The sequence below is a fragment of the Chlamydotis macqueenii genome, chromosome 3 (assembly GCF_036417535.1).
Source record: "Chlamydotis macqueenii isolate bChlMac1 chromosome 3, bChlMac1.mat, whole genome shotgun sequence".
Classification (NCBI taxonomy): Eukaryota; Metazoa; Chordata; class Aves; order Otidiformes; family Otididae; genus Chlamydotis; species Chlamydotis macqueenii.
In genome coordinates, this window is record NC_141558.1 from 20543040 (window position 1) to 20558235 (window position 15196).

The following is a 15196-nucleotide window of genomic DNA, read 5'->3' on the forward strand; positions in this document are numbered from 1 at the left end:
CAGAGCCAGAACTTCAGCAGTGATACTTATTTAATACCTTTCAAACTCATGTAGTCCCTGCATATCTGTTAAACTTTGTAGTCCTTGACATAGGCTAACTAGCATGACATGCCCTGGGATAACTAGAACTCTCTAAACAATTCCCAAGGACAGTCTGGGATTTAAACATTGGTGAGAATTATTTCCAATAGGCAGACATCCTGCCTTGTTTAAATGCAGACATCCTGCTTTGGTGGGAGGAGAAAATTTAGAAGAGTGGAAGTAGCCAGGCCATGCCAATTAGCTTAATGACCTGATACTGTTTATTTTAACAGTACAAATATATTCGTAACAATTACAACTACAACTACCTTTCCTACTGCCTCTTTCTAACTTTGGATCATAGACACAGGGCAAAGTCCAAATTCCTTGTCTGACATCTTTGGCAAAGAGACTCATAAACACAGGTGGTTAGACCTGGGAACCAGTATCTTAGTCCTTTATACCAGAGACCCCTGTTGGCTGGACCAATGCTGGAACTCAGATCGGTGATATCTCTCTCTCCCCTTGTCTCCCCTCATTCTGCTTACTCTTTTATCTTTTTTTTCTAGTAAGTAATGCAAGGTATAAAACCCTCACATGTATGGCAAATGGTATTTCTGCTACCCAATTATTTACCAATGAGCCTAGCTATTGAATAAAAGTCTCAGTTTACCCACGGACCTCAGATGTTGTATATACCTTATTCCAACCAGGGAAAACTGGTGAATCTGAGTCACCTCTCCCCTCTTCTCGCCATTGTGTGCTGGGACCAATTAAATCCTATGCGATGTAGTTACAGGCGAGAATTTGGGAAGTGACACTTGTCACCTTCTCCTCTCTTCTCACCATTGTGTGCTGGGACTGAGTACATCGGACACAACGTAGTTGCCGGCAAGAAGCTGGGTTGTGAAAACCTGAATCCTGGTTTGTTAATGAACTATGGAAACAAGAATCTGAATGAAACCTATCCTGATCCAAGTGTCCCTTTATGAAAGATTAAATTGGAATCTAAAGGCAATGAAGAAAACTCACCACAGGTGACACAATAACAAAGCTCTAAGGACCTGTTTAATTCTTCAGGAATGTCGATACTCAAAAGCAAAGATAAATTTGCACTTATCACCAATTTTACATCATGCTAGCTCTTCCAGTGACCTTCAATCTCTTGAGCTTACCATTTCTCTTAATTTTAAATCAATTGCATTAACAAGAGCTATTCACATTTGTACAAGCATTATGTAACTGACATTAATAGGCTCCATTAATCTAAGGTAGATGAAGTCCTCTTCTGTTTTCAGTTATCATTGTCAAGTTTTATTTTATTCCTTTGTAGTACATATATATGAGAGATTCACATTTGGTTACTTTCAAAGCAAGTTTGCACAGGGCATTTTAAAGTCTGAATTTTTAACATTTGCTCCCTTAATATTTTTATGTTTTCTAGTTTTATTTCCTTGATTTGACCAAATTCATAATCAACTTTATTTTTTTTTCTCGCTTTTTGGCAGAGAACAATCCAATACTTGTTGCTGTCAGTCCCACCTTAAATTTTCAGCTCTTGAAATGAAGGTCCTAATTGTATCCTCCCTTTTTTTCATATTTAAAATATATTTGAAAAGTGGAATAGATATTTGAAAGTGGAATAGATTTATACAGCCTAAATTTAGGCACCTACTTCAGATGATACGCTATGAGGCTACTCTTCTTAGGACCTCAGTATAGTCAAGACAGAAAAAGAGGCTTCTATAAAGGATGATTTAAAGTCCTAGTATCAAATTCCATATTTGAACAACTCTCTGTAACAGAGTAATTTTCTGTACTGACTATCTAGGCAGTTTATGGAGACTAGTCTGTTTATTTAGGAAATCAAATTAGGCAGTTAGTGATAGGTTGTATGACTGTCCTCAATATTTTTTTAAAACTGAGGAAGAATATGTCTTCCTTTTTTCAAGTAAACCCATTATCTGTGGTCAAACTGCTATAAATAAACTCTGAATAGTTACTAAAGTACTTGTAGGAGAGAGTTAATCCAACAAAAGATATCCAAATTCAATACTTTTTCTCCTGGCATTCATAACAACCTGTTTTTCATCTCAGTTTAATTAATAATTAAAAGCAATGGCAGAGAAAGTAATTAAGCACTTCCTTCTTATACACAGTAGGTATTTCTTTTGGTTTTGAGGGTAACTTTATTATCTACTATAAATAGAATTAAAGTATCTAGTAGGTTTTGAGGTGTTTTTTTTTTCAAAGTACTGATTCAAACATAAGAAAACCATTTCCTGTGTAAGAAAATGTCAATGGTTAAATATTTTTAATAACTTCTAGAAGAGTCTATAAATATCCAAATTAATTTTCAAATATGATGACTAAATGGTGACATATGAAAGAATATACAAGCTGTATAACTAATAAATATTTATTTGATCCTGATACGAAGAATTAATTTTGACTCAGTGTTTGACTTCTGTAATAAAATTCCATAATAAATTTCTGCAGTAAAACAGTATAGAAGACACCTTGCCTAATTTTGACTTTTATAATCTACAAACTCAGCATTTTTGGAAACAGTAGAGACTGAGCTCTTTGTGCCTAAGTAACGACTCAATGTCAGACTGATGGAATGAAAGCAGGCATAAGTGAAACTCACTAACTTTATAATACACGGTTCAAAGTATTTCCCAGAATCAGCCTGGAAAACACTACCATTATATTTTACAAAGTAAATGAAAAAACTCTTTGCAATGCTACAAGAAGTAAGAATACTTCCCAGTGCAGTAAATTCATCTGGGTCTTCAGGACATTTGGCTAGTTGGAGCAGAAGAAATATCTCATCAGGCTCCTGAGTTCCAAGAGTCCCAGACAAACAATCATGGCAAATGTAGTCTGCACAGCATGACACATGTAAAACAGACTGGATTTGTAAAAAAACTCCTTGGTTATCAGTGCGCCATATGGGATGTAAATACTGAGTTAACTTGTCAGACTCACTGCTGCAATACTGCATGACACTATGCTTTCCAAGGCTGGGTTGTGAGTTCCATTGTCCCCTGCCCATTTATTTAATGGCTCCATCTAACCCACTTTAAAGTCTATAGTGGCAGATTCTACTCACTACTGTGGATTAGTCAGAATCTGCTGTATTAAGTAGGTCATTTAAGAACTTCAAACTATATAAAACTTGCTTTTAGAATTTTAAAACTGACTAAATGTGTGTATGTAAGCTCTACAAATTTTGCAACTTAACGCAATAACAGTAATTTAAAAAATTGGGTAATATAATGAAAGTCTTACCTGGTCTGAGGGAGAACAACATTTATTTGCCATTTTCATCTATGAAAGAGAGATGGAAAAATACACAGAGTTATTTATATGCTGAAATGTTTCCGTGATGCAATTAGCATTGACTTAGTTATTGACTACTGTATAAATACTTCCAAATTGTGTTGATAAGAAATTAAATAATTCAATTCATAAATACTAGATTTTTACTATTACACTAAATTTACAAAACCAAGGACTCAAAAGACAGGAAGTCTTTTATCAGGGTTTTCATTAAATCCTTCATAAAGATTTGCATTTATGAATTTAACTTTGCTGCTCTGAGTGAAAATATTATACTGTACCATAGACACCTCACTAGGTCTCAGTTAAACAATTGCTTAAGCAGATCTATAAATGAGGCATGTGACTAAGTACTTGTGAAACGAAGGCCAGAGAGTGTAAGACGTGTTTAAAGATGAAGAAAATATTGTTTAGGCTTTCCTTTTAGTTCTCTCTTCAAGATAAAGTTACAGATCTTTCTTTTTCCTCTCTGTTTAGATAATGAGGAATTTCATTGATTTTGGCTTTTCTTTGACACTCATAGTTTGCATAGATGAGTCATGAACAAATCCAGACAGATACTTCCTTTTTTAAAGTGAAACACTTATTTAAAGTGCAGTATTAGTAAGTGTAGTAATGATATGGAACCAAGACAGAAAAAGATTAAATGACTGGAAAGACTGACTCCCCCTTATGCAAGGATACAAGGTGCAAACTGTCCTATAGTTGATGAGTACTTCCAGAGGCTCTTGTAGTTAAAAAGCCTTTCTTATAACAAATGAAAGGCTTGTGATAGAAGACCAAAGGCTACAGCTATACACAGGAAAAACTACAATTGCCACAGAAAAAGAGCAGAAGATGTCCAGGCCTATCACTTGTATCCTGGCAATACCAGATTTCTAAAATTAAATCCATGGATAATCTTCGGAAGCAGAGCATGTCTGCAGCCATGTAGCTCAGTACGTAGTGATGTCATTGCCTGCCATGGTGGGCTGACTCTGAGCAGCAGCTGAGCACCCACATAGCCACTCACTGCCTTCCCACTCCCAGCAGGAAAAGTGAGAGAACAAGAAGAGCAAAAGCAAGAAAACTCGTGGGACAAGATAAAGGGAGCTTAATAAGTGAAGGAAACAGAAAAAAACCAAGTGATATAAAGGCAATCACTCACTGCCTTCCACAAGCAGACTGATGCCCAACCAGCCTCCAAGCAACAGCCACCTTGGAAGACAAACTCTCACTTTCTTTGTTCGCTATGTCACTTCTATTGCTCTGTGTGACGTTATATGGTATGGAATATCTCTTTGGCCAACTTGGGTCAGCTGTCCCAGCTGTATCCCTTCCAACATTATGTCCCTGTGTCACAGGGCTGAGGAGAGAGAAGTATGCACTCTCCACTTCACCTGGCACCACATGTTCTCTACATGCCTCCACAGCTGGTGCAGAGAGACAGGAATACAAATGGGATACGCTACACCTTGCTGGCAGCACACGAGCTTTCAGCACTGCAGCACAGTAATGGGAGTTGGAGACAGCAGGGAAACCAAAACCAAATACCTGTATCTCCAAAGACTGCAGGCAACTTGGAAAAGGAACTATTAAGCAATTTTAATTCCTATACTCTGTTCTAAATCACAGAATGAATACATACGGAGCAGGAACAGAATGGGGATGAAATGATTCAGAACCATATACCTAACTCTAAACACCTCCTAGGCTGGGATTTATCTCACTTATCTTTGGTAAGCCAAAAAAGGAGAAAGAATTATACATCTAATATACCTATATTCTCTTTCCTGACGTTAGAGAGAGAAAATTATCTTGACAGGCACATGTTTTGGTTTTTTTTTCCTGGTTATAAGAGGATCCTATGCGACTGCTTGTTGCTTGGCTAAATTTAGGTGATGCGATTCCTACCTTTACTGACTTCCCTTTACAATCTCAAAGGTTTGAACTGTGGTACTTTCAAATGGAATTTTTTTTTGCTTTAAAAATAAAAAAAAAAGCAGCAGCAAAGAAATATTATCATGCATTTTCACCTCAGGAATAGAACTGTTTGTATAATTATTGAGGCAGTCTATTTTGTATACTACTTCCTACACACAAGGACTTTGTTTCCACCTGCACATACCTCACATTCTGCTGTGTCAGGAAAGCAAGACCTCCTCAATCTTCTTTCTTTTTTTAATATGCATGTTCAAAGTTCATATTTCGTAAGTCTCTCCCTATTCAAGCAGAAATGTCACTCCACTGCGGTATGGAGTATCACTTAGATATATGTGTAAATAAAGGCATAAAAGAAAAGGTTTACATGCTATAACATACACTATTTTGAAAGCTGTCAAAGGCTTAAATATGACTCAGATTAATAACCTTGTTTTGAAGACAAATTATAAGTTTCTACCATCCTCCAGTGAAGCTCCTGGAATGATTTATAAAAATAATAAATAATGTTTAAAGTGGAACAATTGCAACTTAACTCATTCTCTTACCTGCTTATGAACTACTCATTTATTTGTGAATATGTTTTTTAAAAATGATACCACTACAATATACTAAGGGAAAAAAACCCAAACCTTGAGAAAGTTATAAATACAAGGAACAAGTCTCTATAATGTAAAATAACTGGCAGCATTACCCTTAGGATACTGATTATGAATACAATAATATTTGGTATTATGTTTCAAAGAAAATAATTAGGATCTATGAGAAAAGCTGGACATATTTAATAGCTGGCTATCTAAATGGTGCAAAACAGAGAGAGAAATATAAATTATTCCAAAGAACTCTCTCCTAAAAAAACATCTCCTGCACAGCATTGCCACTTCATCCTACAAAGAGGCCTCTAGCTGAACAAACTGAGAACAGGAGCAGTGGGAAGCACATGCAGATCAAGTTGTTTCCTGTGCTTCTTTTTTCATGATGGCAGCTTCACTGCCAGTTTCTGTTCCCTCTTTCCCTTCAGTTTCTTCAACTGTACCTCCTTCTGCAAGAAATGAGCTGTATGAAGAAACACATGTGATGTGCTGATTCATCTCTATTTTCTTCTGCCAAAGGCAAATGTGAAGAGCTTTGAGAATATTGAGAAGACTGGGGATTGAATCACAAAAGAAGATAATAGGGAAGTTTCACAGTGGTAGAAAAGTATGTGAAAAACAAGAATATGAACAGAGTGGTGAATAATTTGGGGCAAGGGTACTTAGGAAAAAAAGTAATCTATACTGCTTGCAAATCTGACAGTTACTAGGAGATTTTCTGAGCTAAGCACACAAGACATATATGAGTAAGGAGGGCTGAAAAAACACTCGCACATCTTTATCCATGTCAGTATTCTCTGTGCTCCTCTGTCTTACAAGAACTAACTCTCTTCAGGCTAGTACTAGAATTATTATTTCTCATTTAACAAGTAACACTTTCTAGATACGCGAACATCTAAGAGTAGCATCTTTATGCAGTGACGACTTCTCACATCTTCACTACTGAAAGACGACTCTTTTACAGTTGATCCCTGGAGAGCTTGCCTTTGCATAGAAGTTAGATGTTTCAGTACTTCAAAAGAGTAATCTGACATTAGCAGAAGTGTCACATTGTAGCAGAGCTATTTTTGTCCTGTCTACATTAAGATTGACTTCTGGCATCAGCAGGAGATCCGACAGAGTCATCAGTTGCCAAACAAGACTGCATTAGTGTAAAATAGCAAAATAAAGTACATTGGGGTAAAGTGATACACGAAAGATAGGGTGCACTGTGAGAAAACAATTAATCTGTATCAGGAGCTCTTTAAGAACTAAAATTCTGAAATAAATTATTCAAAATGTTATGCAAATGTGTATGACAAAGGATGTATATAAGAGTAGCATGGATAGGCACAGAGGAAGTAAGAATGACTAAGGTGCAGGAAGAGTTGCTGAAGTCAAGAAATAAGTATCAGCACAAAAAAAAAAAATCTAAAAAAGTGAACAATGGAAAGTATTGCTTAAACACTTAGTACTAGGTCAGGCAAGAATGCTGACATTCTTTATGCCAACAGTATCAGCAAGAAGGTCCATTGTGACCAAGTATCTAGCAATTGATTTATGTACAGAGACGATGGCATAGGACAGAATAGGAAATGAATAGTTTAAATATTTGGAGAAGTAATTGAACTTAGAGTCAGCAAGGACTCGAGAAATTAACCCATAAGTAGATAAGGAATTACCTGAAATAATCTCCGAACCAGTAGTGATTATCCTCAGGTACACCTGGAGAATGGGGGAGACACTCTACGGAAGTGGAGGAGTGCAGAAACAGGAAAAAGCTCTGAGGAATTACAGATTTATTCCCTAACTTCAGTTTCAGAATTATGATAAGAAAAGAATAATTTTGTAAAATGAAAATATTAAGGTAATAAAAAGCATTTAAAATGGATTTTCAAAGGCCTTGCCATAAGCATTGTGGATGACAAATGGTCTGTCTCCTTTAGCCGTCCAGAGGCAGAGAGTGCCCTCCAGCCTTCCTTTGCTATACACTTCAGCTGCACTCCAGCCTCACAGTCCTCATCTTAAAAAGTGGTTTGCAACAAAAGGGATTCACACTATTACACAACCTGTTCTAATGATCAGTAATTAAAATAATGCTCTGGCCAGACTGTTCCAGTTGTACCACAGGCTCCACACTTGAAAAGACTTGTAAGGCATTAAGTCCAAGCAAAAGGTTTACTCGCTTCTCATACTATCTGTAGAGACTTTACTTTGTATCGTACCAAGAACAAACGTGAATTTATCATGGCTGTTGTTTCTCAGACCCTTCCCCAGAACAGCTACTTCTACGAACACCAGACGGACTGCTTTGTTTACAGAATTCATTGTTATGCTAGATAACAGAGAAGACCAATGCAAGCACTCAGTATATAATAAAATATTGCTGCAGACAGGTTACAACACTAGACAGACACTATGCCAGGACACATGCTACTGCAAATAGTGCATTTGAAAAAAAAAAAAACAAACTAGAATCCTATGACTAATAAAAATTGTTTGCATTTATAGTCAGTTTTTATTGCCTTATTCATCTGTATCCTTGGAGTGGCTTTTATTCAGTGGATTTCTTTAGAAAGCAAAAGAATTGGGCTTAGTAACTGTGAACTGGAATTGCTCTACAAATATTACCATACACTACTTTTTGCTATTCACATAGAAAGAACTACAAAATTTCATGAATAATTTACATTGCTTTCTCAGAATTATCAAATAGTAATACCGTGTAAATCATGGAAATCACTAAATAGAGAATAAAAGAATACAGAATATTTATAAAGAATGCATCATAAGCAAAAATGTTTGATTTTGTCAGACATTGCTTAAGCAACTGAATATTTAAAAAGAATTAATGTAATACACAAACTATTGTGATCAAATATGATTCCAAGTAACTTTTCAAGATCATAAAAATAAATTCACTTTATAATCTGTTTTGACCAAAGATTCAGGTTGAAATCCAATGCAAATTCTACATAATATAATCTGAAGAACTAAGCAACGATTAATCTAGATTGTAAAGTATAAAACAAGGAAGTGCTACTCTATCGTAATTTATAAAAGAAGTTACAGTCTGAGCACATTTAAAGAAAAAAAGATTAAAAACCTGCAGAAGCAATTCTTCCAGGGACAGCTCTGCTCTTATGTTTTCACCACTGATTTCTACCATTTCAAAAAGACTGAACTATATTTTCAATATTGAGTTCCTCGTTTAACTGTATGATTCATTCTGGAATCTTCAAGTTTTCAGTTGTTCTTTCTTGGAATAATAATATGCCATCCAAATAATAGTTTTCTGTTTCTCCAGGGATTACTTAATACTTTTGCTTGCAATAGCAAATGCTACTTATGAATTTACAGAAAGAACTTAAAACAGCATAAGCACCTTTACACTTCTAGGGAGAAAGATGAAATAATATGACTTTAAATAAATCTATTCCTAGACAACTTAGGTAAAAATACTGTCTCCCAATAGCCTCTACAAATCACACTTCACTGGCTACAGAATTTACATGTGCTTACTTCAAAATCAACAAATACTAATTTCAAGCACGTTTTAATTACAAAAATGAAAAAAAATGAAATATTCATATCTAAAGCCCAGTGAAATGACCAGAAAGGTTAAATATTTTGCCTTTAAAAGTCTTTACAATAATAAATGCAATCAATTTTCTACTACTCTTTGTTCTATAATAACACTGCAAGTCTTGAAAACTTATTGATACCTTTGATTGACCACACATCCTCTCCCTGCTTTTTCCTTTCTCCATTTTATCCTCACACACATGTGTTTTATATTTTGATCTTAAATGTGAATTATTTTCTACCTTTGGAAAATTAGAAAGAATTTTACAACAGCACAGAAAAGAAATATGCAGAAAGTAACATACATTTTGAAGTGTCAAATCACTGATGTTAGTTGATATTGCTCTCAGCCAGTCAGCACTCTCCTGGGCTGTATAAAACTGAAGTATCCCAGTACTAATTCCATCGAGTGCCAGCACTTCAAATGCATTAGATCTGCAGTAAGAAGAAATATATCCGTAAAGGAAGATACGTCAATTTTCTGAAACTGCCCAATATTTCTCAATGTTCAAGTGATTTTTACACTTTTGACAAGTTTTGAGTCTTAACTTTATAAATCAAAATAAAGGTAACAAAAGGAAGGATAATAATGGGCAGTACCAGGAGCAACACATACAATAAGTACTTTCTCTGTATCAGCATATATATGTGCTGATCATTTAGTTCCCTCGAGTATACATATTATGTTCATAATTACTGAACTTAAGGGTAGTATATTCAGGAATTATGCACTAGATCTTTTTGAACAAACATAAAAATGTTTAAACCAAAATGACTATTTTCTTTATTGCATTTTGGTTTCATTTACTAGGAATGTATTAAGTTGCAAAGAACTGACTTCGCTAGCTTTAATTTCTTAGATTCCTATACTTCTCTACATAACATTCTAAGCAAAGTTTCCTTTAAGATCTTTTATGGCATAGGAATTTGAGAAATGTACTTAGAAGTGTCTTTAAATAATTTTTGAATGTAGGACCCTTTCTCAAAACAGCATCGACACATGCTAATGTGCAATTGCATTTCATTCATTTTAATGGATCTTTTATGTGTTTATAGCAACTTTATTCTTGCAAATGCCAAGGCTTCCCTTATTATCTGCAGTAATTTAGGCACTGTGTATGTACCTCTGAACCCCTCCACATTTGGATATTGGTAGGATATGCTTTTTTAACTATGAGATTTTTCAATAGGAACAACAAAAGTTCATTAAGGAGTGGCATGGAAGTACACTGGTCTAAATTTAAAACATGTGACATGCAATAGTTTCAGCAAGTAAACTTCAGAAAGCTACATAGGTTATTCAAGAACCCATGAGCATCATGAGAATTAGGTTTTAACTGTATACTACTGTGAAAGACAATTACAATTATCTGAATGATTGTACATATGTTTGTTTTGTATATAATTTGGAGAATACCACTGCTACCTTCTACATCTACAAATCAGATATTTATACTTACATGCTATGTTGCTTTCGTTTTGGTACAAACCTCAAAGAAAGCAAACTACTGAATCAAGAATATTACTCTATGAAGTTGCTGGGTTTTCCTGGGATTCTCTGATCTAAGGTGAAGTCCTCTACCACTTAATTTATGATATATGTCAACATGAGCATTCCAGATGACACAAAGAGGTTAACAGGCAGTTATTACTGAAAAAGTTATTAACCTAACATTTGTCATTTGCAGGGAGTTTGATGGCAAACATGAATACTGAACTCCATATACTTGCTACAAAAGGTCATATAAAATACCCATCACACACAATATTAACAAGTCAAAGTACCCTAATAGATGTATATGCATTAACTGATACGCTTTACTGATAAAAAAGTCATAAAGTGTTATACTTGCTCTTCGCAAAAATAACATTCTTGGTCTGAAGACCTAAATATAAATCAGCTGATTCCCTTGTTTTCCTTTCATGAATGAATTATCATGGCAACTACCAAAATCTGATAGCAATGGCACAGTTCTGTGTCACTTTGATTTCATGTTTTACCTCCTCAGAAAGAAAGAAAATATCAAAACAAATCATTTTATTGTCTTCAAGTAAACTGAGTGAAACAATCACCTCTCAAGCACACTGTTCCTTTTACCTAAGGTTCTGACAAAGATCCCAACAGTGCTGTAATGGAATGACTTATGGTATGATCTCTTCAACATCCCACTGACACAGTGAAGATCTGTGATCCCCTATGCACTGAAACGCAGCAGAGCATGGACACAGACTTAATTTGGTGCCTTCAAGAGAAGCCCTTCACAATGCCTAATTTAGATATCAAACTCAAATATCAAAGCTAAGATGCTAGAATCCTTAGACAGACAGAGAGGACAATCCAGAGCATTTGACAGAGCCAATAAATCATACATGCTCCCCACTGAATCCACAGAGTGCCTAGATAGTAATTCAGTTGCCTTATCCAAGGGGCCCAATGGTATACAAGTGGCTGATGAAAGATCACAGAAGGGAACTCCTCAGCTAACAACTAATGCAACCAATACAGGCAATCAAGATTAAAAAATAACAAGCTTTATTAAAAAAAACTAACCAATCTTTTATCATTTGAAACATGGTGCTGGCAATAGTGCAGATTACACTAAAACTCCTGTTGTCCTTTACCTTATTAAAATATGGTGATCAGTTATAATAGACAGTTAAGAAGATTAAAACAAATATATCTAGAGATCTAAACACTTCACTGACAGGATATTTGCACAGCATCAAATAGAGTGCGAGAGATCCTCTAAGTCCTCTAGTCCAGCCTGCTCACTAAGTGGTTTGAAATACAAATCTCTTTTCCACAGGAAGACCAAAACTGGATGCAGTATTTTAGATGCAGGTATTTCAGATGTGGCCTCAGGAATGCAAAATAGAGGAGAACAATCATCACTTTCGTGGACCCGCTGATGACATTATTACTAATGCAGTTGCATGTGTGGTTACCCTTCATCACCGAAAGTGCGTACATCTGACTCACGCTCAATGTGATGTCTGCCAAGATCCCCAAGCCCTTTCCTGCAGAGCTGTCCCCTTGCCCCTGCAGACTGACACCAGGACATCCTTCCCCAGGAGCTCTGTCTTGTTCAAGGCTTCTGATGTGCTGGAGGTGGTCACACTGCCTGGCCCAGGGAACTGAGACCTTTGAGGCACCACTGTCCCCAATCTGCTAACTCAGGCAGAAAGCTAGTTTTACCAGAAAACACTTTGGAAAACTGAACAAAATAGGAAAAGAAAGAGATAAGGTTTCTCAAAGCTTACAGATGCCAACCACAAATTCTGCACTAATAATACAGCGATTTTGCGCTCAACCTTACTCACTTTTACTGTCATTATTACTTGCCTTCAGCTACAATAGTTTCCCTCTACAGATCCCATAATATATTGTAACATGTATCACACTGTGGTCAGAAAAGCATAGTGTGTATAAGGCTACAAGTGAAAAAAAAAATCCAAACTAAAAATAAAAGCTTAACAACATGAATGCTGAGGCTTTTGTTTTAAGTGAAACAATCAATGCAAGCACCAATACAGCAACGGAATTAATGAGAAAATAAATTCTAGAGACTTAAATACCATGCCTTCCTCCAGTTCTTTAAACACACAAAAGAAAAAAAATAGAGGCACAACTAAGAACCTATTCCTGCTCGCTGACAAGGATGAGCTTTCCATTTAATACCAAATAGTAAGTTTGAGAGATGCTATGAAGTCATCTCATCATCACAAAATAGGATGACATGTCTTGGCTTTTTGCTTTTTTTCTCTGAGGCTGGAAGCTCATTTTAAACCACAGTTAGAGGAAATTCCCACCTCTTCTACTCCCGCTGTTACTGTACTGACTATTGAAACTAGAACTAGAAATTAATGTTTGCCTTTCCTAAATTTTAGAAATTTGGGCCAAATTATCCTCACATTTCTTATTATTTTCAGACTTGTCTCCCTATCTCCCTATCCCTAACTTTGCTTCCTGCAAGCATTTCCACTAAGGAGCATGAGGCACTGTTTTCAATCCTCAGCCTCTTTCTATCTCACTTTCATGGTGAAATGATGCATGGACCTGCATTCCTGGTCTCTTTGGGGTTTTATTGATTGTGTTTATTTCTTTTAATAAAAGAAACACCGTCTTTGTGAGAATGACAGTCAGAATAACAGCTGGGCATTCGTAGACTACAGTTCTCTTTCTGACACTGACATTTTAAAACAATTAATATTAATGAAGATTACTTAAGCATATTTTGCTGTACAAAGCTATTATAGAGGTGTTAAATTTGTAGAATTATAGAATCATAGAATGGTTAGAGTTGGAATGGACCTTCAAAGGTCATCTAGTCCAACCCTCCTGCAAGGAGCAGGGACATCTTTGACTAGATCAGGTTGCTCGGAGCCCCGTCCAACCTGGCCTTGTCAAGGCTGGCCAAAGTCAAAGACTTTTCTAAGTAAAAAATGTATTTTAAGTGCCAGCTAAAATGGGAAAAGCTAAATTTTTACTTTATTGGAGGCTAAGAATTTCAGATAGTATAACATTTTCAGTGTCTGTGGCAAGTGAAACCATCTTTCCATTAGACTTATCTCAACATTTTCATAGAATCATAATCGAATCATAGAATAGTTTGGGTTGGAAGGGACCTTAAAGATTATCTAGTTCCAACCCGCCTGCCATTGGCAGGGACACCTTCCACTAGACCAGGTCTCTCAAAGCTTCATCCAATCTGGCCTTGAACACTCCCACAGATGGGGCATCTGTAACTGCTCTGGGCAACCTATTCCAGTGCTTCACCACTCTCACAGTAAAGAATTTCTTCCTTATGTCTAATCTAAACCTACTCTTCCAGTTTAAACCATTAACCCTTGTCCTATCACTACATGCTTTTGTCAAAAGTCTCTCTCCAGCTTTCCTGTAGACCCCCTTTAGGTACTGGAAGGCCGATACAAGGCCTCCCCGAAGCCTTCTCTTCTCCAGGCTGAACAGCCCCAACTCTCTCAGCCTGTCCTCATAGGAGAGGTGCTCCAGCCCTCTCATCATCTTTGTGGCCTTCCTCTGGACTCACTCCAACAAGTCCACATCCTTCTTATGTTGGGGGCTCCAGAGCTGGACGTAGTACTCCAGCTGAGGTCTCACGAGAGTGGAGTAGAGGGGGAGAATCACCACTCTCAACCTGCTGGCCATGCTTTTGATGCAGCCCAGGATGTGGTTGGCCTTCTGGGCTTCAAGCGCACACTGCTGACTCATCTTGAGCTTCACATTAACCAACACCCCCAAGTCCTTCTCCTTAGGGCTGCTCTCAATCCATTCTCAGCCCAGCCTGTATTTGCTTGGGGTGGTTCTGACCCATGTGCAGGATCTTGCACGTGCAGGGCCTTACTATATTTCCTTAATAAAAATTTAGATGCTTGTCTGACAGCAGCTGATTTACCTGAAGTTTACTACTATGCTGATACAGACAGACAGATGTGATCAGCTTTGATGTTCCCAGGTCCTAAATCAGTCTTCCTTCCTGTATGATTTTTTGATATCTGACTTTAGTTTTTATTGCTTTTCTTACAGCATTTTCTCATGGCTTGTTTATAGTACTATACAGCCCTGTTGCTAGAATTTCTATTTAGCCTGAAGTTTTTTGGACTATGGGAGGATCTGAATGAAAATTCCCCCAAAAAAGAATTATCTGAATTACTTAATCTCTTTGAAATTCTGTGTTGAAAGTAATGGGGTTTTGTACTATAAATGACATATAGCCTCATAGCTTTAAAAAAGT

The 15196-nt window shown here is 36.5% G+C and overlaps 1 protein-coding gene across 1 annotated transcript in view; it reads right to left on the reverse strand.

The window, feature by feature from the left end:
* The window catches only part of SNTG2 (syntrophin gamma 2), a 269954-nt gene that overhangs the window by 57594 nt on the left and 197164 nt on the right, over positions 1–15196 (reverse strand). The window contains exons 10-11 of the mRNA XM_086745017.1: positions 9749–9878; positions 3316–3354 (exon numbers count right to left, since the gene is read on the reverse strand). Of these exons, the coding sequence (XP_086601143.1) occupies positions 3316–3354; positions 9749–9878 (169 nt within the window). The remainder of the gene's footprint in view (positions 1–3315; positions 3355–9748; positions 9879–15196) is intronic.